The 25,166-nt window shown below is 43.9% G+C and overlaps 1 protein-coding gene and 2 long non-coding RNA genes across 3 annotated transcripts in view; 1 reads left to right on the top strand and 2 right to left on the bottom strand.

The window, feature by feature from the left end:
* The window catches only part of LOC133764287 (uncharacterized), an 80,489-nt gene extending 77,636 nt beyond the window's left edge, over positions 1-2,853 (bottom strand). The window contains exon 1 of the long non-coding RNA XR_009866439.1: positions 2,780-2,853. This is a non-coding gene — a long non-coding RNA (uncharacterized LOC133764287). The remainder of the gene's footprint in view (positions 1-2,779) is intronic.
* Positions 2,854-2,966: 113 nt separating this feature from the next.
* Positions 2,967-3,926, bottom strand: LOC133761962 (uncharacterized). Its single transcript, XM_062195006.1, has one exon. The coding sequence runs from the start codon at positions 3,924-3,926 to the stop codon at positions 2,967-2,969; it is 960 nt and encodes a 319-aa protein (XP_062050990.1).
* Positions 3,927-15,772: 11,846 nt separating this feature from the next.
* Positions 15,773-23,436, top strand: LOC133759249 (uncharacterized). The gene is made up of 4 exons (XR_009865885.1): positions 15,773-15,914; positions 20,299-20,412; positions 21,324-21,428; positions 23,282-23,436. It is a non-coding gene; the product is annotated as an uncharacterized LOC133759249 (long non-coding RNA).
* Positions 23,437-25,166: the final 1,730 nt, after the last annotated feature.

Here is a 25,166-nt window from a genome sequence, read left to right as displayed (position 1 = left end):
CAGTATAATGTTGGTTACCAGACACTGAGAGTGTAGAGAGGGAGGGAGGGATGAGGAAAGATTGATTAAGAGAAACTAAGTCATGGCTAGATAGGAGTAAGTAGTTCTGGGGTTCTATTGCATGGTAGTGGGATTACAGGAATGATAATGTATTCAGTATTTTCTAAAGATGATAAGAAAGGATTTTAAAAAATGTTTTCACCAAAATGAAATCTAAACTATATGAATAAAGAGATTTTTTTTTTAACCCTGATTGGACATTATGCAATATACAAGTATGTACGAAGATCACATGGCACCCCATAAACACGTACAACTTTGTGTGCCAGTTAAAAAATAACAGAAAAATTTTTAAAATTCATCTATAACAGATAAAGGTGAGAGAAGGAGGTAAGTGTTACGGGCCACAAGAATAGAACAGATCAAACATTCATGGAACAGCACCATTATAGGACTAAATAAGGTCCAAATAAGGAAGAGGACAAAGAGCTTCGTCAGGAAAAGATGACAAAGAAGGGAGAAGCTTGGCTGAGACATGTGGACTGAGGGAGGAGGTAAGAGGGTAGGGTGACTCAGCACCTGGATCTTCCTGCATAAGATAAAGCCTTACTTCTGATATTTGGAAAGTCCGTGTAGGGAAGATCAATTACAAATGTAGTCATTTTGGTTCAAAGTTCCAGAGCCCTTTTACTTCTCATGTTAACTCTTTTCTTTGGGGACTTAAGCCAATAATAGCCACAGTATAATAGTTTCCTCAGCATAATTTCCCAGGAATAGTAGATTCAGTTAGTTTTCATATTGTACCAATTAATGTGCCACTAATAATATCATAAGGAAACAAATTTCACTGAAATCTCACCAGCATTATGGATTATTTGTAGAAAATTTAAATGCTTTTATTTAAACTTAAGATTACTTAAAATTTTAGGTTGTCCAACCTACCTGCTACATTTAATATACAACTTATAGAATTTTGGAAAACAGAGCAAGAACAATCTGGAAGCATTATTTACATTTGTCCTTGGCCTTGAGCTTCTTTTCCATTAAAAGGAACAGGAAAGAAGGATGAAATCCATCAAAGTGAGCTAACAGACAAAACTGACAAGTGTTACCTACATCCAAACATACAGGATGAGGTAGAAAAATAATAGGAGGTGGCAAGGCCATTAGTGATGGCTCACCTGCAGTTCAGCACAGCACTGGATGATTGCTGAAGTCAGGGGGCAGGAAAGCAAGAGGGAAGGAATTGTGAGCAGAATGAGGAGTACACAGAGGGTCCAAGTACAAAGTTGACTGCTGACTGGCCACTGTAGAGAGATGGGGTTGTAGGGTCAAGGCCCTGGTTTGTAACAATGTTGTAGTTTGAATACATTAAGGTTCACATCCTGTGGTGTAATGATCAATAAACCCAACATCCATTCATGATAAAAGTTTGAAAAAATTAGGGATGGTAGTCGTGCACTTCAAAACAATAAGCCTATCGAGGAAAATCCCATAGCCAACAACATACTGAATGGGAAAAAGCTGACAGCATTTCCTTCAAGATGTAGAACCAGACAAGGAAGTTCACTCTCATGGCTCTTAATATAGTACTGGAAGTTTTAGAGCAATAAGGAGAAATAAATTAAAGGCACACAGATAGGAAAAGAGGAAGTCAAGTAGTCAGTGTATGTAAATGACATGATTCTATATAAAGAGAGACCTACAGACTCTACCAAAAGACTAATAACCAATAATAACCAACTATAATAATGGTGCATCAAACTAACAACAAAAATTTGCATTTTATTCATTAATGATGAATTAGTTGAGAGAGAGAGTATATAAGCAATCCCATTCACAAAAGCTACAAAAACCTACTGTGTAATCAATTCAACCAAGGATGTGAAAGACCTCCAGAATGAAAACTACAAGCAACTAATGGAAAATACTGAAGACACACACACAAAACACACACACACATATAAGCAGTCAATGTTCATGGACTGAAGCATTAATATGAAAATATCAATACCACCCAAGGCAATTGCCATCAAAATACCAGTAACATTCTTCAAAAAACTAGAAAACACAATCCTAAAATTCATATGGAAGCCAGAAAGACACAAAGTTTGTTTGGACCTTTGTAGGAGGGCAGATTCACTTTGAAAACCTCCTCTAGTTATTTCATTAATCTGAATCTCAGCAGTTCAGGCTTTTTCCAAATGCGATTTTGAGCAGAAGTAACAAGGCTGGTGAAGAGAAATGTGAACCACAGACTCATGTTTCATGACTCATTTGAAAAGACTGGTAGGACTAAAAACCCAGAGTCCTTAGCGGGCCTTGAACTAAAAGCTTTCAGTGAGCAAATGAGGGAATGAATGGTTTCCCAGCCTACAGAGACCTTGCGCCTCCGTGCACCTTCTCCTGCCCCCAGGATGCAGCACCCGGGGCCCTGTACCTCCTCCAACCACGCAGCTCAGGAAGACACAGAGGACAGGGCTCCTAGGGACACGTCTCCAGCTCCTGTCCGGTGCAATCAAACCCTGACAGATCTCGAAGCTCCCAAGTTGAAGAACACTCAGGCCCACGCGCAGAAGGAACCGATCATTCCTGTGAGAGACCGGACAGATGAAGGCAGCATTTCCTACGGCCCGATCCACGCAGGGCGTTCTGAGACTCCTTTCCCGGCCCGGCAGCCAAGGCTGAGCTACCTGGGCTTGCACCCGCCGGCCTGGGCGCCTGCACCGGGCCTTGGCGCTCCTTCCAGCCCCTGCACGCCGGCCACCGCCCTCCCTACCTCGTTCTTCCCAGGAAGCTGTGCGCGCCACTCCCTCGTCTTCCTCGCTCTGAGCCTCAGTTCTGAGGCCAGGATGGCGCTCTGCCCTCTGGAAACGCCGTTACTCAGCGCCATCCCGCCACGCCGCCTCCGCTCCTGGGCGCGGCCCTGGCGGCTTCTCCTTGAGCTGGTGTCCCCAGCAATGGCCTCAAGGCCCGCAGGCCGCCGACGTCCTCCGGGGATGAAGGCCGGTCTGAGGGCGTCCCCGGTGTGGTAGGTGTGCGCGGCCTCGGCCGCCTGAGGGACGGCGGCGCTGAGGCGCGGCTGGGCGGGGCCTGCGCCGACCCCGCACGGGGGCGTGGCCTCTGCCCACGTGGCCTTTCCCGCCATTTGAGGGCGGCTGTGGAGGCCCGGCCTGGACTGGGCCCTGGGACTCCTGGGGCCCTGGAAACAAGTCCGGGACCGCTGGCTGACTGGGGCCGGGTTCGGCCTTCGCACTGGGCCCTGGGACGCAGGCGTGCGGGGTCCCGGAGACCTTGCGGTGCTGTGCAGGAAGTGAGCTGAGCCTGCGGCACGTGACGCGTGTTGTGGCGGACAAGGCCGGACATCCTGACGTGAGGCTGCTACTCCAGGTGAGGCCATGTGGGTGTCGCACGTCCGGTGTCTGCAGCTTCCGACTGCGCACGTGGTGCCGAGTAACGGATGTGTTGAGACACTGCACATGGAGACGGACGGGACGAGGCGGGCTGAGGAGACTGGAAGGGATGTGACGTGGCGTCTGTGGAGATGAGTGACGTGACGTGACGGGGATGAGTGGCGGGGGAAATGTGCCGGGGCTTACAGGCAGAGAGGTTGCGGGCGGAGGAGTGGTTGGAAGAGGTGGACGGTACGTGCTGACCCGAGATGCGACATGGGGTGCTGACCTGGAGTGTGGGGCGGAGGAGACAGGACGTAGGGGACAAAAGAGACATGACATAATGTGGGGGCAAGGGAAACGTGACGTGATGTAGAGTGAGGGGTGGCACAGAGGAGCCGAGTTGTGAGGATCAGAGATGAGAAGTGACGTCATATGCGGGACGAGGGATGAGACAAGGACAGGGGTGTGGGGAGGGGAGCAGGGGAAAGGGATGAGACCTGGGGGCAGAGATGATGGGGGTGGAGTGACCATGCAAGGTAACGGTGGTTTGGGGTCCAGGAGCACATGAAGCCGTGGTGGTGTCTAGAGCTGGGATGGAAGCCCACTCACGGCAGAGGTGCTGCTGGTTTCTGGGCCACATACATAAGCAGTGTTGGCCATGCATGGGGTAGTCTGTTACATGGGCATCGTCACGACGGCAGTAGCACCAGTGTCTGGGGCCAGGCATATGGTGGCGCTGGGATGGAGGTGGGTCTGTGATGGCTCCACCATGAGCTCTGGGAGGCTCCTACTGCTGGGGTAAGCATTAGTGGAGACTGCAGAAGTCCTCAGTGGTGAAAGCTCATCTCCTTTCCCCCATGGATGGAGGCCATAGTCAAATGGATCCTTCTTGGTGCTCACCTGTGCCAGTCTGAGTGATAGGTAACATCAGTAAAATACATTCTCTTCTGCACATAAAGAAACAAAAAGATATCACATAGAAGTTTATTTTTTTTAACTTTTATTTAATGAATATAAATTTCCAAAGTACAACTTTTCGATTATAGTGGCTCCCTCCCCCATAACCTCCCTCCCATCTGCAACCATCCCCTCTCTTGTTCCCTCTCCCCTTCCATTCACATCAAGATTCATTTTCAATTATCTTTATATACAGAAGATCAACGTAGTATATACTAAGTAAAGATTTCAACAGTTTGCACCCACACAGAAACACAAAGTATAAAATACTGTTTGAGTATCAGCTATACCATTAATTCACATAGTACAACTCATTAAGGACAGAGATCCTACATGAGGAGTAAATGCACAGTGACTCCTGTTGTTGACTTAACAAATTGACACTCTTGTTTATGGCGTCAGTAATCTCCCTAGGCTCTTGTCATGACTTGCCAAGGCTATGGAAGTCTTTTGAGTTCACCGACTTCAATCTCATTTAGACAAGGCCATAGTCAAAGTGGAAGTTCTCTCCTCCCTTCAGAGAAAGGTACCTCCTTCTTTGATGGTCCGTTCTTTCTGCTGGGATCTCACTTGCAGAGATTTTAGTAATTTCTTTTTTTTTTTTTTTTCGAGTGTCTTGGCTTTCCATGCCTAAAACACTCTCATGGGCTCTTGAGCCAGATCCGAATGCCTTAAAGGCTGACTCTGAGGCCAGAGCGCTGTTTAGGACATCTGCCATTCTGTGAGTCTGCTGTATATCCCGCTTCCCATGTTGGATCGTTCTCTCCCTTTTTTTATTCTATCAGTTAGTATTAGCAGATACTAGTCTTGTTTATGTGATCCCTTTGACTCGTAGACCTATCAGTATGATCAATTGTGAACTGAAATTGATCACTTGGACTAGTGAGATGGCATTGGTACATGCCACCTTGATGGGATTGTGTTGGAGTCCCCTGGCACATTTCTAACTCTACCATTTGGGCCAAGTCCGATTGAGCATGTCTCAAATTGTGCATCTCCTTCCTCTCTTATTCTGACTCTTATATTTAACAGGGATTAATTTTCAGTTAAATTTAAACAACTGAGAATAATTGTGTGTTAATTACAGAGTTCAACCAATAGTATTAAATAGAACAACAAAAAAATACTAAAAGGGATAAAGTATTAAATTGTACATCAACAGTCAGGAAAAGGGCTAATCAAGTCACTGTTTCTGCTAGTATCTATTTCACTTCAACAGGTTTCCTTTTTGGTGCTCGGTTAGTTGTCACCCATCAGGGAGAACATATGATATTTGTCCCTTTGGGACTGGCTTAATTCACTCAGCATGATGTTTTCCAGATTCCTCCATTTTGTTGCAAATGACCGGGTTTCATTTTTTTTTTTACTGCTGTATAGTATTCTATAGAGTACATGTCCCATAATTTTTTATTCAGTCTACTGTTGATGGGCATTTGGGTTGATTCCAGGTCTTAGCTATCGTGAATTGAGCTGCAAACAACACTAAGGTGCAGATAGCTTTTTTTTTTTTTGCCAATTTAATTTCCTTTGAGTAAATTCCAAGGAGTGGATGGCTGGGTTGTATGGTAGAGTTATATTCAGGTTTCTGAGGAATCTCCAGACTGGCTTCCATAGTGGCTTAACCAGTTTGCATTCACACCAACAGTGGGTTCGTGTTCCTTTTTCCCCACATCCTCTCCAGCATCTGTTGTTGGTGGAAATCTGTATGTCAGCCATTCTCACCGGGGTGAGGTGAAACCTCATTGTGGTTTTGATTTGCAATTCCCTGATGGCTAGTGATCTTGAACATTTTTTCGTGTATCTGTTGGCAATTTGGATTTCCTCTTTTGAAAAATGTCTATTGAGGTCTTTGGCCCATCTCTTAAGTGGGTTGTTTGTTTTGTTGTTGTGGAGTTTCTTGATCTCTTTGTAGATTCTATTTATTAATCCTTTATCTGTTGCATAGTTTGCATATATTTTCCCCATTCTGTTGGTTGCCTCTTCACTTTCCTGGCTGTTTCTTTTGCAGTACAGAAACTTCTCAATTTGATGCAATCCCAATAGTTAATTTTGGCTTTGACAGTCTGTTGCACCGGGGTCCTTTCCAAGAAGTCTTTGCTGGTGCCAATATCTTGCAGTGTTTCTCTAATGTTCTCTAATAATTTGATGGTGTCAGGTCGTAGATTTAGGTCTTTAATCCATGTTGAGTGGATTTTTGTGTAAGGTGTAAGGTAGGGGTCTTGCTTCATGCTTCTGCACATGGAAAGCCAGTTTTCCCAGCACCACTTATTGAATACTGTCCTTGTTCCAGGAATTGGTTTTAGATCCTTGATCAAATATAAGTTGGCTGTAGATGTTTGGGTTGATTTCTGGTGTTTCTATTTTGTACCATTGGCCTATCCATCTCTTTCTTGTCCAGTACCATGCTGTTTTGATAACTGTTGCCCTGTAGTATGTCCTGAAATCTGGTATTGTGATGCCTACAGCTTTGTTTTTGTTGTATAAGATTGCTTTAGCTATTCGAGGTCTCCTGTGACTCCATATGAATTTCAGCATCATATTTTCTAGATCTGAGAAGAATGTCTTTGGTATTTTGATTGGTATCGCATTGAATGTATAAATTGCTTTTGGGAGAATGGACATTTTGGTGATATTGATTCTTTCAATCCATGAGCATGGAAGATTTTTCCATTTTTTGGTATCCTCTTCTATTTCTTTCTTTAAGATTTTGTAATTTTCATCGTAGAGATCTTTAACAACCTTGGTTAAGTTTATTCCAAGGTATTTGATTGTTTTTGTAGCTATTGTGAAGGGGATTGATCTTAGAAGTTCTTCCTCAGCTGTGGCATTGCCTGTGTATACAAAGGCTGTTGATTTTTGTGCATTGATTTTATATCCTGCTACTTTGCCAAACTCTTCGATGAGTTCCAGTAGTCTCTTAGTAGAGTTCTTTGGATCCCCTAAATAAAGAATCATATCGTCTGCAAAGAGGGATAGTTTGACTTCTTCCTTCCCAATTTGTATCCCTTTAATTTCTTTTTCTTGCTTGATGGCTCTGGCTAAAACTTCCAGAACTATATTGAATAGCAGTGGTGAGAGTGGGCATCCCTGTCTGGTACCAGATCTCAGTGGAAATGCTTCCAACTTTTCCCCATTCAATAGGATGCTTGCCGTGGGTTTTTCATAAAGTGCTTTGATTGTATTGAGGAATGTTCCTTCTATACCCAATTTGCTTAGAGTTTTCATCATGAAAGTGTTTTGAATTTTATTGAAAGCTTTCTTTACATCTATTGAGAGAATCATATGGTTTTTCTTCTGCAGTCTGTTAATGTGGTGTATCAGATTGATTGATTTGCGAACAATGAACCATCCCTGCATACCGGGGTAAATCCCACTTGGTCAGGGTGGATGATCTTTCTGATGTGTTGTTGCATTCTATTGGCCAGAATTTTATTGAGGATTTTTGCGTCTATGTTCATCAGGGATATTGGGCTGTAATTTTCTTTCAAGCTGCATCTTTCTCTGGTTTAGAGATTAAGGTGATGCTGGCTTCATAGAAAGAATTTGGGAGGATTCCCTCTTTTTAGATTGTTCTGAATAGTTTGAGAAGAATTGGAGTTAGTTCTTCTCTAAATGTCTGGTAGAATTCAGCAGTGAATCCATCTGGTCCTGGGCTTTTCTTTGTTGGGAAGGCCTCTATTACTGTTTCATTTTTTTTCTTAGTTATGGGTCTACCTTTATTATTGTTTCAAATTTTTTCTCAGTTATGGGGCTATTTAGGTTTTCTATGTCTTCCTGGTTCAATTTAGGTAGATTGCATGTGTCCAGGAATGTATCTATTTCCGATAGATTTCCCTGTTTGCTGGCATACAACTCTTTGTAGTAATTTCTGATGATTCTTTTTATTTCTGTGGTGTCAGTTGTTATGTTTCCTTTTTCATCTCTGATTTTATTGATTTGGGTGTTTTCTCTTCTTTTTTTTTTTGTTAGTTGGGCCAATGGGGTGTCAATTTTGTTTAGTTTTTCAAAAATCAGCTCCTCGTTTGGCTGATTTTTTGTAATTTTTTTTGATTCAATGCTATTGATTTCTTCTCTGATTTTAATTATTTCTCTCTTCCTACTAGATTTGGGTCTGGTTTGCTGCAGTTTTTCTAGATCCTTGAGATGCATTGAAAGCTCATTTATTTGGTGCCTTCCCAGTTTCTTGATGTGGGCACCTATTGCTATGAACTTTCCTCTCAACACTGCTTTTACCCTATCCCCTAAGTTTTGATGTGTTGTTATCCTCACTTACTTCCAGAAAGTTTTTGATTTATCTTTTGATTTCTTCTATGACCCAGTGTTCATTCAGGAGCATGTTGTTCAGTCTCCATGTGTTTGCATACTCTCTAGGGATTCCTAGAGTTGCTAATTTCCAAGTTCATTCCACTGTGGTCTGAGAAGCTGCATGGTATGATTCTAATTCTTTTGAATTTGATGAGACTTGATTTGTGGTCGATCCTTAAGAAGGTTCCATGCACTGCTGAGAAGAATGTAAAGTCTTTAGATGTAGGATGAAATGTTCTGTAGATATCTGTTAGATCCATTTGGGCTATAGTGTCGATTAAATCTGCTGTTTCCTTGTTGATCTTCTGTCCGGTTGATCTGTATTTCTGAGAGTAGAGTATTGAACTCTCCCAGTACTATTGTATTGGCATCTAAGTCTCCCTTTAAGTCCCTTAACATACCTTTTAAATAAACCAGTGCCCTGTAATTAGGTGCATATACATTTATAATAGTTACATTTTCTTGTTGAATTGAACCCTTAATCATTATATAGTGCCCCTCTTTGTCTCTCCTAACAGTTTTTGTGTTAAAGTTTATTTTGTCTGATATTAACATGGCTACACCTGCTTTTTTTGTTTTCTGTTGGCATGGAATATCTTTTTCCAACCTTTCACTTTCAGTCTGCATGCATCTTTGTTGGAAAGATGTGTTTCTTGTAGGCAGCAAATATATGGGTTTTGTTCCTTAATCCATTCAGCCAATCTGTGTCTTCTAACTGGAGAGCTGAGGCCATTAACGTTCAATGTGACCAATGATAAGTAGTAATTTTGCCCTGCCATTTTCCCAAAGATATTTTTAGTATGTGCTTTGAGCTTCCTGTGATCTTTTACTGGGAGTTTTTCTTCCTTTACCTTCTTTCATATTGATGGCCGTGTTTCTATGTTTCTGTGTGTAGCACATCTTTAAGCATTTTTTGCAGGGCTGGACGAGTGGCGACAAATTCTTTCAATTTCTGTTTGCTATGAAAGGTCTTTATTTCACCTTCATTCACAAATGAGAGCTTTGCAGGATATAATATTCTGGGCTGGCAGTTTTTCTCTCTTAGTACCTGGGCTATATCTCTCCATTCCTGCATAGAGGTTTCTTTCCCCTCTTCTGGATGCTATGCTACCACGGACTTCTACAATCCCTTTTTTCCTTCTTGTTATCCTGATATTGCCTTGCACAGTGACTGCACACTCCAGGTTCTCCCTGGCACAGCCCCAGAGGTTGCCGCAGACTTTTGTGGAGAAGCAACCTTGGCTGCTTATTGGTGCTTATTTGCTGTTGTTGTCAGATAGTGTTGTATTCTTAGCAGATACTGTGTATGTGTGTGTATTTGTGTTTTGGTGAGCACACACTTGGAGTATGTGTATGCAGTATACCATGAAGTTGTGTTTGAGATGACTTTTGGGAACACATTAAAATTAGAATGTGAAAATCTTAGACTGTAGGTTCTGACCCATTTCTGTATGTATTTTCTCTAAATTTGCTGGACTCTATCAGAAGCCACCAACCACTGTTGTCTGCTTTTGAGCCTAATTTCCAAATGTCTCTGAGATACCTCGAATGCTCTAGTAGCCCTGCCTTCCAGGAACTGCCCTCAATTCAGAATACGTGGAATGCTGGGAAATGTGTTTCTCCTCCAGGCTCACTACACCTTCTTCTTGCAACGCTTCAAAAATTAGGGTGCTTCTGTTGCCCCCTGGAAAGTATTCATATTGCAGTTCAAGCTCTAAAGTGCCAAGGGGTTCCTGCATCCACAGAGGCACTGCTGTCAGTGCAGGAATGTCAGGTCAGGTCTGTGGTTGCCAGAGTAGTCTGCACAGGGAGCTTCTTCCAATCCCTGCACTGTCACTGATTCGTTGGGACCAGAAATCATCTTTGCTACTTCCTCTGTCCTATACTTTCCCCATGTTTTGTGTGGACCTAGTGATCCTCACACCCCATTTGCAGTGCAGATTGATATAACCCAACTACACATTTTGTAATGGTATAATATGTACTGGCATAAAATTTTTTCTTAGCTGTGTAAAAGAGTATGCAGAAAGGTCTATAAGACATAAATATCACACTTCCCTGGCTTCAGAATCAGCCCTTAAGGCATTCAGATCTGGCTAAAAAACCCATCAGAGTTTTGCAGGCATGGAAAGCCAAGACACTGTGGCAAAAAAAAAAAAATGACCTATGTGAAAGATCTCTTGAGTGAGATCCCAGCGGAAAGAATGAGCCATCAAAGAAGGAGGTATCTTTCTCTCAAGGGAGGAGCGAATTTCCACTTTGACTATGACCTTGTCTAAATAAGGTCAGAGTTTGTGAACTCTAGAGGCTTCCATAGCCTTGGCAGCTCCAGACAAGAGACTTGGGTGATTATTGATGTTTAAATAAGAGTGTCAATTGTTAAATGAACAATGGGAGTCACTGTGCTGATCCGAAGCCAGGAGCCAGGTGTTTCTTCCTGGTCTCCCATGCAGGTGCAGGGGCCCAAGGACATGGACCATCCTCCACTGCCCTCCCTGGCCACAGCAGAGAGCTGGACTGGAAGAGAAGCAACCGGGACTAGAACCCAGCGCCCATAATGGATGCCGGCGCTGCAGTCAGAGGATTAACCAAGAGAGCCACGGTGCCGGACCCTCTTTCAATTTCCCTTCCTTCCTTCCTTCCTTCCTTCCTTCCTTCCTTCCTTCCTTCCTTCCTTCCTTTTTTTATAGGCAGAGTTAGAAAGTGAGAGAGAGAGAAAGATAGAAAGGTCTTCCTTTTCCGTTGGTTCACCCCCCAAGTGGCCGCTATGGCCGGCACGTTGTGGCTGGTGTGCTGCGCCGATCTGAAGCCAGGAGCCAGGTGCTTCCTCCTGGTCTCCTATGTGGGTGCAGGGCCCAAGGACCTGGGCCATCCTCCACTGCACTCCCGGGCCACAGCAGACAGCTGGAATGGAAGAGGAGCAACTGGGGCAGAATCCGGCACCCCAATGGGGACTAGAACCTGGTGTGCTGGCACTGCAGGCAGAGGATTAGCCTAGTCAGCCACAGCACCGGCCTTAATTTCTTTTATTATGGGCGGTCTTTATTCATTTTTCATTCATAAATGAGTGATTTGCAGGTTACAGTCTTCTGGGTTGACAGTTTTTCTCTTACTACTTGGACTATGTCTTTCCATTCTCTCATAGCCTGTTGAGTTTCTTATGAGAAATCAGCAGTGAGCCTAATTGATAAGCCTCTGAAAGTAATCTGGTGTTTCTCACTTGAAGATTTTAGAACCTTTTCATTATGTTGTAGTGCTGAAAATTTGACTATAATGTGTTGTGATGAAGATCCTTTCTGCTCATGCCTATAAGGAGTTTTATGTGCCTCATGTACTTAGATGTCCCTTTCTTTCTCCAAATTGGGGAAGTTTTCTATAATTATTTCAGTGAATAGGCCTTCTAATCTATTCTATCTTTCCACACCTTCAGGGACTGCTAAGAGTCGTATGTTGGGTCATTTGATAGTATACCATAAATCTCCAACCTTTATAATTTTTTTAATTTCTTCTTTATTTTTTTTGTTCTGATTAAAAACTTTACAAAGATTTGTCTTCTAGCTTCAATGGTCTTTCTTTTGTTCAGCAAGTATGTTGTTAAGGCTTTCCAATGTATTTTTTATTTGACATGTTGAATTCTTCATTTCTAATATTTCATTTTGATTTCTCTTCAAAATCTCAATTTCACAGGATAATTTCTCATTCATGCCATGTATGGATTTCTTTAATTTGTGGATTTGTTTCTGAGTAATCCTATGATTAATCTTTTAAATTACATTTCAGTCATTTCCTCAATCTCTTCATCTTCATATTCTAATATTGAAGTGTTGTGTTCCTTAGAGAGGGGGGGTAATGTTGTCTCCCTTTTTCTTGTTTCTGGAATTTTTGTGTTTAATTTTAGGCATTTGTGAAAATATTTATTGTTTTTTTTTTCTCTTATGTCTTTTATCTTTGAACTTGCCTCTGAGGCTTAGTAGGGTATCTGCTCTTTCTGTGAATACTCTGAGGTTTGTGCTGGGGTATCTTGGGAGCTCTGATCAGTGCTCCAGGGTGGGACATGTATCCAGGGTAATACCCAAGGTGGGCATGGTAGATATCTTCCTTTTAGCAAGGGGGAGCGTTTGGTAACCTTTGTTGGAGTAATCACACCTTCTCTTCTTCTCTTCCAAGGTGATCAGTGCTCGGGTGTTAGCCCAGAATGGGTGTAATACTCTTCTGTGCTGAGTTATAAACAGCACGAAGGATCTGTGTAGTCCTCAGCATAGTCGTGGATCCCATTGCAGTGACCCATCCCAGGTGATTATGGAGCTCTGAGCAGCGTGTGGAGCAGCTCACATTGATTGGCCAGAGACCCAGCTACACTTTGTGCCCTCTCATGCAGTCACAGAGTTCCCAAAGTCTCAGCACACCAGGCTCCCACAGTCAACAGGGTTCAGAGCATCCACTCTTCTCTGCTAGCCTGTCCTGTCCACAGAGAGGCAGAGATGTTCCCAGAGCCAACTGCCTGTGGGTGCTCTGCCTTGGCAGTTTGAGCCACAGAGCCTGTGATATGTTGAGAGGCTAGGGGCACCTCGTCTTCCTACATGGGTGCTCAATCCTCCCAGCTGACTCAAAGTCAGTGAGGAACATGGATTTTTCCCTCTGCTGGAATCTCTAGATCACATGCATGCACAACAGCCACCTACGGAATGCTGCCTTCTCCCCACTGGGTTCCAGGTATGTGCACCCGAGCTGCCGCCCCTGGTACTGCTGAGAAGATGGCATCTCCTCTCAGCCAGTTGCTGGGTGCGTGCACAAAAGCTTCCATAGCTGCCACTTACGCCTGAAATGGTGCCTTCCTTCTCTCAGCCAGTTGCTGGGTGCTGTTGTGTTGCAGATGGGGTGAGAGAAACATGCTCCCATTTTTTTTTTTACTGAGTCAGTGGGAACCGTCTCCCCCTTAGGGCTCCAGGCCAGACTCATGCCATGATCTCCTTCTGTCTGTATCACTGTTGGCATGGGTTTCTACAATCTGATCTTACCTCAGTCTCCAAAGTTGGAGCCTTCTCTGGCTCTTGGGGTCATGTGTTGTGTCTGTGTTCATGCTGCACATCCAAATCTTCCACACTGATCCATGCCATTCCTCTTCCTTCCATAGAATTTCCACTGCAGTTTGCTCTCTAATTCTCTCCTGAGAATGTATTTCCTACATTTTTTTCTTATTATTTACTCCTATCCTAGAACAGTATGCTTTTCCCTATTTCACCATCTTGGAACCTCTCCAGATGGAAGTTTTAAGTTCGATCATGTTATTCTTCTGCAAAAAATCTTCCCATAGCTTCCTGTCTCCTTCAGAGTAAGAGCAAATGCACTCTTAATGACATTAGGGTTGGCATCGTTTGACCTCCTGACACTTTGACCTACTTTCATACTGTTCTGCTCTTCCTTTCTCAACTCCAGCCACCCTGGTCCTCTGTCTCTTCCTCAGTCTTTTCAGGCACTCTCATACTTCGAGGTCTCTGCACGGCTTTTCCCAGAATCCTCAAGCCCACCTTTTCACTTCCTTCAGAGCTCTGTTCACCTTCCAGGGAGTCCTTCCTCAGCCTACCTGTATGACACAGCAGTCTTTTACCTCAGCACTTCTTTCCTGTTCCTGTTTGGTTCTCTCCCCTCAGCAGTTACCACCAACCTCTGGGCCATGTATTCTCTTCTTTCTCTGCTGTTTTCTCCCACTCCTACAATATGGGCCTCATGAGAGTGGACCCATGCTCGGAACCATGCTTCACTCAACTCAGCACTCAATAACTCAGTAACTATTTGTTAAATGAATGAGTTTTGCACACATCACCTCTGACAATTCTAGAAGATAAAGGTCATTTCCATTCTACAAAGAGCAAAAGTGAAGCTCAGAGAGGTTAGGTTGTATGCATTTTGTCATAGAACTTTTACATGACCGCCCAGATGTGAATGTTGCTAGAGTCATTTATGTCAGAGAGAGATAAATGTCAGGTTCCCCAAAGATGTGCCACACAGCACCTACCAGCTGTCACTCCTGCTGAATAAGCAGGAGTCTGTGGCGTTTATGAGTCATCAGCTCTGTCAGCAGAGCAGGGGTCCTGAATGGTTGAAGGATGCTCTGGGAAGGGCTGCTATAATGAAGGCCCAGCTGCTGCTCAGTTCTCCCTCAGTACCCCTGAGGCAACACCTGTGGTCAAGTAGGACCCTCCCAGGTAAGGAGACTGGGGTATTTTTCTAGAACTGGATGCCATAAAAGGATCGACATTCCAGTCTTGGAACAGCTTAGCAAATAACAACATTGTGTATAATTCCCAGCAGCAAAGGGCTGAGACTGAACCGATGTCATCTCAGTGTCATTTAGAAAAGTAGCTTAGAGGAGGGGGCTGGTCAGCCAAGCTAAAAATCAGCCATAGGCATGCTCTGCAGATTCCTGGGTGCCCTGAAGCCCAGAGGGACCCTGAAGGTAGTGAGTGCTGCTTCTCCATGAGGTTGTAATTCCTGAGGAAGGTGACAGTGAATCTGCTGGCAATTCATTTGTAAGTGCATATTACTCAATTTCCTTTTGGGATCAAGGTCATGGAGTAGATTCTCCTTCTCTGCTCCAGGTATTGAGCTGTCTCATCACAACTTCTGCATTTTGGGGTTGTCATTTTACTATCTTGTACTGCACACAGTGTGATCATCCAGTCAGAAAACAGATGAACTCAAAGATTAAATAGAGATCAAGATTTCAGTTGATATTTGATTGAGTGGGGCTTCACTCCTAAATCCTTTTTTATTCACAGACTTTATGCAAAATTTCTGCACTCAGAAATGGGAGAATTTATAGCACCAGAGTAACTCGTGGCCCTCTAGCACTGGGGTGTTGTGGTTAGCTCTGGCTACCATAAAACATCATAGTCTGTATGGCAGAAAGACCATAGATTATTTCCCTCACAATTCTGGGGATCTGAGATCAGGGCACCAATATGGCTTGAAAGTGTGGTGAGGGCTCTTTTTCTGCCTTGCAGAAAACTACCTTTTTGCTGTGTCCTCACCTGGCAGAGAGAGAGAGAAAGAGAGAGAGAGAGAGAAAGAGGAAGAGAAGAGAAGAGAAGAGAAGAGAAGAGAAGAGAAGAGAAGAGAAGAGAAGAGAAGAGAAGAGAGAAAGAAACAAGAGCACTTTATGGTGTCTCTTCTTAGAAGGGGACTAATCCCATTATGAAGAACCTACCTTCATAGCTAAATCATCTCTTCCCAAAGATCCCATCTCCAAATGCTAAGGTAATGGGATTAAAGTTTCACTGTGAGTACTGAGGGACATAATACCTTCCACAGAAGGACTGAGGTTGGTTCAGATGGGCTCTGTAGGAGCTGGCTTAGCCTATGGGGGTATCTCATAAGATGATCAGAGGGCAAGATGAAGTTCCTGAGAGCTTAGAGCATAGTGTGGGGATGACTAGCAATGGTTTATGCTCATGTAGACAGAGCAGTTATGTGTGAGGCACTGTTCAGAGTACTTTACATACGTTAATTCACTGAACCCACTAAGAACAGTAAATAACTACTATTATCCTTATTTTACAGATGAGCAAATTAAGTCATAGGGAGATGAAATAATGTCTGCTAGCCACTCTGCTATTAAGTGAGAGATTCTAACCACATAATCTGGTTTTAGAACCTGTGCCTTTCTAACTAAGACAGATTTCAGCTACTTCTCCCAGAGAAACCATTTCTTTCAGGAAATAGGGATACTAGGAAGGGGATTTCCTTGCTTTCCACCCATCATCTCTGGAAAAGTAGGCATAAGTGTGGCTGAATCTGATTTTGCATAAATGGTGTACTGTTGGCAGTGGGGACAGAGCAAATAAGGGATGCAGGAACCAACCTGCATTTCTGCTGTGTTCCTCACCCTTCACTTCAGCTGGGGAGGCTGCCCGCTGACACTGTTTTCAGGTGGGATTCTCATAGGGCAAATGGCAGGTTTGCTAGTTTTGTCAGCAAGGAAAGGACAGAGACAGAAATCTTACCAGCTGCTGCTGGCCAATAGCCACCCTGTGCCAGGAATTATAGATGAAAATAAGTGGAAATTGTCCTTAGTGTTGCTGTTGTTCTAATATCTGGATGGTCTGTGTCTAATTCTGTGTTGTTTGTGTTTGGTTCACCTGAGACCAAAGTGAAAAGCTTTGAAAAGCTTTGGTCCTGTGCCATTCCCCATTTAATTCCTCTGTCCTGCTTTTGCCTCATAGCCCTTGTCACCACAGGGCATACTACAAATGTGTTTATGCCTTTATTATCTCCTCTCTCCAGACTGAACTTCATGAAGGCAGGGACTGTACTATTTATTCCACTCAGTGCTGTGTCCATAAGGGTTTGATAAATGCATTGGTAGGTTATAATGTTTACCGAAGGAATAAATGAATGAATGCATTGAATTAAGTCTCTCTTGCTGTAGATGATAGGAGAATTGACCCTATGAAGAAATGGGAAACCCCGTAACAATTTACTGTATCATATGTATCTTTTTAAAAAAAAAAGATTTCAGAGAGAGGGAGAGGGAGAGGGAGCGGGAGAGAGATAAGTCCTCCATCTGCTACTTCACTCCCCAGATGGCCAGAATGGCTGGAGCTGCACAGATCCAGAGCCAGGAGCTTCCTCTGGGTTTCCCATGCAGGTGCAGGGGCCCAAGGACCTGGGCTACCTTCCACTGCTTTTCCAGGCCACAGAAGAGAGCTGGATGGGAAGTGGAGCAGCCGGGACTCGAACTGGTGCCCATATGGGATGCCAGAGCTACAGGTGGTGGCCTTATCCGCTGAGGCACAGTGCTGGTATTATCATAGGTATCTTTCAGTTTGTTCTGTTCTTCCCTTCAGAGCCCATTAAGAGACAGGCTTCTATGAGGATCTTGGTGCGATTTCACTGAGGTGTCCCAGTGTATTTTTTCATTACGGAGCAATCTCAGAGTTGCAGGTAATTCAGTTGTTGCCCTGATCATGTAACATCTTTCCATGTAGTTGGGGACAGTTCCCAGGAAGATGTATTATAAGAATATGAGATATACATGGGTACTTAAACAAAGTTAATGGAAAATAGAATTCAGATATAAGCAGTATACAGGAGGGCGTTTGGCCTAGAGGTTAGAAGGCCAGTTGAGAATCCTGCATCCCATATTGGAGTACTTGTTTTTTTATACCCATCTCTAACTCCCAACTCCTGATGGCTGTTAATACAGAGAGAAAGCATTGGTGATGGTTCAAATAATTGGGTTTCTACCACTCAAGTGGCGAGGCCTGGACTGAGTTCCCAGCTCAATGTTGTGTAAATGTTGTGAGCATTTGAGCTGTAAACCAGTGGACAGGAGCTATCTGTCTGTCTCTCTGCTTCTCAAATAAATGAAGTTTTTTAAAAGTTAATTTTGGAACAAAAATTTTTATGTACATGAATAGGAGGTGTGTTTAATAGGAAAATGTATATTATGAAAAATCTCTTCATAGATTTTAATTTTTTCCTTACAAACAATCTTGTAGTTTCACTTTCCACATTTTAAAGAACCCTCTCATATACATATACACATGTTAGACTTTCCTCCAAAGTGCTGGTTTCTAAAATAATTCTCTGAAGTTGGTGGGTTGGGTTATTTTCTCTGTCACCCCCACTCTCACCCAGGGTGAGTTTTTTTTTTTTAAGATTTATTTATTGATTTGAAAGTCAGGGTTACAGAGTGAGATATGGAGAGGCAGAGAGATCTTCCATCTGCTGGCCTACTCCCCAGATGAGCACAAAGGTCAGGGCTGAGCCAGGCTGAAGTCAAGAGCCAGCAGCTTCATCCAGCTCTTCCATGTGGATAGCAGGGGCCCAAGTGCTTGGATCATCTTCTGTTGCTTTTCCCAGGCCTTTAACAGGGAAGTGGATCAGAAGTTGAGCAGAGCCAGCATTGAGGCATAGAGGGTAAAGCAGCTGGCATCCCATATGAGTGCTGGTTCAAGTCCAAGCTGTTCCACTTCCAATCCAGCTCCCTGCTGATGTACCTGGGAAAGCAGTGGAACATGGTACAAGTGCTTGTGCCCCTCCACCCATGTGGGAATCGTGGATGAAGCTCCTGGTTCCTGGCTATGGGCCTGGCCCAGACCTGGCCATTTTCACTATTTGGGGAGTAAACCAGAGGATGGAAGAATCTTCCTCTCTTTCTCTCTCTCTCTGCAACTCTGACTTTCAAATAAATAAGTAAATCTTAAAAATAAGTAGAGGATCCAGGACAGGAACTAGCACCCATACGGCTGCTTTACATGATACACCACAACACAGACTCCAAGGGTGAGTTTTTTTCTTTAAAGATTTATTTATTTTTATTTGAAAGTCACAGTTACACAGAGGAGTGGGAGAGAGAGAGAGAGAGAGAGAGAGATGTCTTCCATCTGATGGTTCACTCCCCAATTGGCCTCAACAGCTGGAGCTGCACCAATCCGAAGAAGCCAGGAGCAGGGAGCTTCTTCCAGGTCTCCCACGCGGGTGCAAGAGCCCAAGGACTTGGGCCATCTTATACTCTTTCCCAGGCCATAGCAGAGAGCTAGATCAGAAGTGGAGCAGCCTGGACTTGAACTGTTGCCCATATGGGATGCTGGCACTTCAGGCCAGGGCATTAACCTGCTGCACCACAGTGCCAGCCAAGGTGAGTTTAACACAAGTTCTTAGAACAGCATGCTGACTCCCTTTTAGTTCTTGATGGGGTCAACCAGGGCTTTTGAAAATACTCTGGTGTGAACCTGCAGGTACCAAAACCTGGAGTGGAGACATGAACTGCTCCTGGTCACCTCATGTACTGAAGGTGGCTGTTCATTGTCATGAGAGCCCTTCCATTTACAGGTGTCTGCTCAAGGGCAGGTGCTTTGACTTTGGAAGAAACAAAGATAAAGATTGCATCTGTCACAAGAAGAAACAGTCACATCTGTCTTAGATCCCAGAGACTTGACTTCTTTTTTTTTTTAATTAAACTTTTATTTAATGAATATAAATTTCCAAAGTATAGCTTATGGGTTACAATGGCTTCCCCCCTCCCATAACTTCCCTCCCGCCCGCAACCCTCCCCTTTCCCGCTCCCTTTCCCCTTCCATTCATGTAAAGATTCATTTTCAATTCTCTTTGTATACAGAAGATCAGTTTAGTGTATATTAGGTAAAGATTTCAACATTTTGCCCATATAGCAACATCAAGTGAAAAAACTACCATTGGATTACTAATTATAGCATTAAATAGCAATGTACAGCACATTGAAGACAGAGATCCTACATAATTTTTTTTCAAATTAATTAATTTTCTATGCCATTTCCATTTTAACACCAGGTTGTTTTTTTTTTTTTCATTTCCAATTCTCTTTCTATACAAAAGATCACTTCAGTATATAATTAGCAAAGACCTCATCAGAGACTTGACTTCTTGGCATTACCCTTGTCAGGGATACCTGGGTCATGTTGGACAAGTGACCTAACCCCTTTGAATCCTACTTATGCAGTGCTAAGGAGAGGAGTTTAATGAGTTAGTTGTTGAGGCCAGGATCACAATCAGATCTGGAGATTCTGTAAGTTGCACAGATTCTGTAAGACACAGAGATAGTCATAAGATATTTTTTTGGTGTTCCGTGAATTAACATAATTAATGCCTCTACTTTCAGAAAGAATCAGTCATGTGAACAACCGTTCTTGATCTCAGATTGGACAAATTTTAACTGATGTAAAAAGGAAGACCCCAGATTTGTGCTTTCCAATATGGTAGCCACCAGCCACATGTGAGTATTTAAATACAAAATAATTTAAATAAAATAAAATAAGAAATACAGTTCCTCAGTCACGTGGCCACATTTCAGGTGTTTAGGAGCCACCTATGCCTGGTGTCTGTTTTACAAGCTTCCTTCTGCCACTCAGCACTGCCCTGGAGCTTTGCCTGTACCGCAGGCTCCCTATCCTTGGAAAAGAGTATAGGTGTTTTGGCCACAAGGTGACTGTGCCCATCTTTGGGGACTGAAAGGATGGATGAAAAGTCCCTTGTGGACAAAGCAATGCAAGAAACACTTCAGGCAAAAGATGGTTATATTAGACAAGAGTTTGAGAAATATGGGAAGGAGGGGATGTTGAGGAAGGGATAAAGAAACATGTGAACCATTCTGTGCCTTGAATCTTGACTAGTCATGGAGCTCTGGATCACAAAAGACCACAAAAGTGGAGTTCCTTATAAAGGTTGTTACCCTATGCACAACTGACTCCAACAGTGGAAAAGTGTGAGGGGAACAGGGCTGTCTTAAGCCCCAAGAAAGGAAGGGCCTTCTCAGAACTCAGTGCTAGGGAAAATGTTAGTCATTTGTCCCTGTTAAAGAAGGGAAGGTCGTTGCGTAACAATCAGTGGCAGGAATGCGTAGAAGTCAGGCTGTCTTGAAATGAGGAAGAAAGTAGCCACTTTATCTGAAGGTTGGCAACTTAATTAGAGATCTATGCAGTCTAAGCCATGTTGTATCTTGAGGTGTAGGCTTCTGTGTACACAGAATCAGTGCCAAAGGAGAAGGCTGAGTTCTGTCCTCCTTGCCAGCCCTGCTGTCTGAGGGCCTTGCCTGTAGGGAGGCAGCTGGGAAAGAGTGTCATTTGACCTGCTGTCTGGAAGCCATCTGTGAAGGGAATCACCTTTGTCTTCTGAACTGACTTCCAGGTGCAGCCATGGGGATGACACTGAAGATGAGAGCAGCAAGTTCACTGACAGTGTTGAGGAGGAGGCCGCACGTGGAAGAGCCACCTGCAGTGACATCAGTGCCAGGTTCTGGGGTTCCCTTCTGAGATCTGATGCGTCTGGCAGCTAATGGGGACCTAGAATAACAAGACATGTTTTTTTTTTTTATAATTTTTTTTTTTTTTTGGCAGGCAGAGTGGACAGTGAGAGAGACAGAGAGAAAGGTTTTCCTTTTTTCCGTTGGTTCACCCCACAGTGGCCACCACGGCCAGTGTGCTGCGACCGCTGCACCACGCTGATCCGAAGCCAGGAGCCAGGTGCTTCCTCCTGGTCTCCCATGCGGGTGCAGGGCCCAAGGACCTGGGCCATCCTCCACTGCACTACGGGGCCACAGCAGAGAGCTGGACTGGAAGAGGAGCAACCAGGACAGAATCCGGCACCCCGACTGGGACTAGAACCCAGTGTGCCGGCGCCACAGGCGGAGGATTAGCCTATTGAGCCACGGTGCTGGCCAAGACATGTTTTTAAAAAAGCCACGTCTCAGTCGGCTTTCTGACCTCCCTGAGCGTCGCAGCTGCCTCTCTGGCCCATATCCTTATTTCACTTTCCTCCAGATCTGCACATTGTTTTACTACTTCTATTAGTTTCATCTGCTTCCTGCCCACTCTCCCCACTTTTGCCCATTTACTCTCTGGAGTAGTGAGTTCAGAGTGAGTTGTGAGTTCAGAAAAGTAATTATTTTAGTCCATCTTATTTCAACAACTATGAATGTTTCATGGCAGGCACTTGTGAAGGCACTGGGGATACTATATGACCCAGACAGACAGCAGTTCTTGCTCTCCTGAAGGCCATCTCCTATCACATGAGCCAAACATGCACAAATAACAACATAAATGTTGGGGCCAGCGCCGTGGCTCACTTGGTTAATCCTCTGCCTGCCACGCTGGCATTCCATATGGGCACCAGGTTCTAGTCCCGGTTGCTCCTCTTCCAGTCCAGCTCTCTGCTGTGGCCCGGGAAGGCAGTGGAGGATGGCCCAAGTGCTTGGGCGCCTGCACCCGTGTCAGAGACCAGGAAGAAGTACCTGACTCCTGGCTTCGGATCGGCATAGCTCCCGATAGTGGCCATTGGGGGGTGAACCAACGGAAAAAAGGAAGACCTTTCTCTCTGTCTCTCTCTCTCTCACTGTCTAACTCTGTCAAATAAATAAAAAAAAAAAAACAACATAAGTGCATTATGATTATAATTGATAATTCTAATGAATGTGATTGTTTTCTCCTGTGTTCCCAGGTCCCAGTTTATCATCTAGTGACTTAAAACTGCCTGATGATAATTCACATAGCTGTAGAATCCATAACAACACATTTCCTATTGGCATGGTGCCTCATTTTTTTTCCCATAATGGCATAAGGACACTTTGCTTTTCTTTCAAAGGCCTCTGAAAATTAGAACTCAGGAAACTCTGAGACTCAGGATGTCTTGAGACCAAGATTTTTAATGATGGTGCTGTATCCCAGTAGCTGTGGAGATATAGGCAAGTCTAATCCTTCCTGAGCCTTGACTATCTTGTTGAAAAGTAAGGAAACTGTTGTAGGTCTATGAGGTCACGTCATGCTCTAGGGTGTCTCCGAGTCATTTATGGAATAGATGCTGTAAAAGAGACCATTAATAACCGTGGTCAAGAGCATACCCAACCCTGAGTATCTGTTTCCTTCATGAACATCTTGCTGAGCCTTTGACCAGAGAATGAAGAACTAAGAGAGTATAATGGGAGATGCAGTGTATGGTGGGTGGGAGATCAAGGAAGACAGGGAGAAGAGTGAGGTGATAGTGGATCCTGGGGTCACAAAAGTGGGTTTGAATGAGCTGAGTTCGGGAAGCTCAAGAGAAAAGCAAAGAATGTGCACAGCAGCAAGGAATGAAACAGTACCCTTTTCCAGAACTCCTTGGGTGTCTGAACAAGGGGACTAATAGAAGAAACACAGACCTGCCTTGTTCTCCCAAGGAAGACCTATTCCAAGAGGAGGGGATATGCACAGGAGACCTTGCTCCAGACCCCAGAGCCTGGACCCTGGAACTGCCCTCCCAGCTATGCCATCAGGTAAATGTGGGCATGAATGGTATGTAAACCCTTGGAAGTGGGCTGGGGATGCCAATCATTACCTTCACAGTTCAGCCTTTTAGGTCAGGAGATAGAAAAGAAAGGTTCCCCTTGCACCAAAGCAGTGGTGATAATAGTGTTCTATGCATCTTCAGCCTTTAGAAAGGTTTTCACAACATTTTCTCCTAGGTGTACTTAGTTTTGCAAATAATGCCCTAGGCATTGGCAATAGGCAGTAAAACCTGATCTATGCCCTGGAAGTGTCCAAGTTGGTGAGGAAAGATGGCCCCAAACCAGACAGTTCCAATGGGTGTGACAACTGACGTTGTGTGCGGATGCACTGGTTTGGAGGCAGCATGTGGTGACATTGCTTCCTTATCCCTGCCACGTCCATCACAGCTCAACACTCTGAGGGAGTTGTCAGGATCCCCCTACAGGAAGGAACTTTACTGAGGATTTTTCAAAATGGAGAAGGCAGAGGATCTGAGAGGCTACTGGGACAGGAATGCCCATGAGATGATGTTTTCTCTTTTCAACGTCTGAGCACATGTTTACATAGAGCTCCTCTCTAGATGCGACTGGTGCTGTGTTATATGCTGTTGATGCAGAGTTGATTGAAATGTTACCCCAGCTCTCCAGGAGCTCCACCTGGAAAACAAGAAACTGCCAAAAAGTATGGGAAGTACGGTGACAGACATGTGACTTGAGTCCACAGTGCATGAGGGGTAGACACTGATGCAGTTCTTTGAAGTCCTAGTCTACTATTTCTGCTGTTCCCAATATGTAGATTCAATACTGTTTAAAAATTTATGTTTTTATATGACAGAGTGTTGGAGATATAGAGATGGAGAGGGAGAGAAAGAAAAAGAGCAGACACTCGGACTTACCCTTAATGGTAGAGCTAGAAACGTGCCAGGGGATTCCAATTCAATCCCATCAAGGTGGCATGTACCAATGCCATCTCACTAGTCCAAGTGATCAATTTCAGTTCACAATTGATCATACTGATAGGATTAAGTGTTAAAGAGATTACATAAATAAGACCAGTGTCTGCAAATAATAAAAGAATAAAATAGAATAAAAACAGAATAAAAAAGGGAGAGAATGATCCAACATGGGAAGCAGGATACACAGCAGACTCATCGGATGGCGAAAGCCCTAAACAGCACTCTGGCCTCAGAATCAGCCCTAAAGGCATTCAGATCTGGCTGAAGAGCCCATGAGAGTATTTTAGGCATGGAAAGCCAAGACAGTGTGGCCAAAAAAAATGACCTAAATGAAAGATCTCTGTAAGTGAGATTCCAGCAGAAAGAACGGACCATCAAAGAAGGAGCAACCTTTCTCTCAAGGGAGGAGAGAACTTCCACTTTGACTATGGCCCTGTCTAATTAAGTTCAGAGTTGGTGAACTCAAGAGGCTTTCATAGCCTTGACAGCTCATAACAAGAATCTCGGGTGATTACTGACGTCATAAACAAGAGTGTCAGTTGTTAAATCAACAACAGGAGTCACTGTGCATCTGCACCCCATGTGGGATCTCTGTCCTTAATGTGTTGCACTATGTGAATTAATGCTATAACTAGTACTCAAACAGTACTCTATACTTTGTGTGTCTGTGTGGGTGTAGTCTGTTGAAATCTTTACTTAGTATATACTACGTTGATCTTCTGTATATAAAGATAATTGAAAATGAATCTTGATGAAGAATGGGGTGGAAGAAGGAGT

Source organism: Lepus europaeus, chromosome 1 (genome assembly GCF_033115175.1).
Source record: "Lepus europaeus isolate LE1 chromosome 1, mLepTim1.pri, whole genome shotgun sequence".
Classification (NCBI taxonomy): Eukaryota; Metazoa; Chordata; class Mammalia; order Lagomorpha; family Leporidae; genus Lepus; species Lepus europaeus.
The sequence above is the reverse complement of the archived record's forward strand: the minus strand, read 5'-3'. Positions and strand labels throughout refer to the sequence as shown.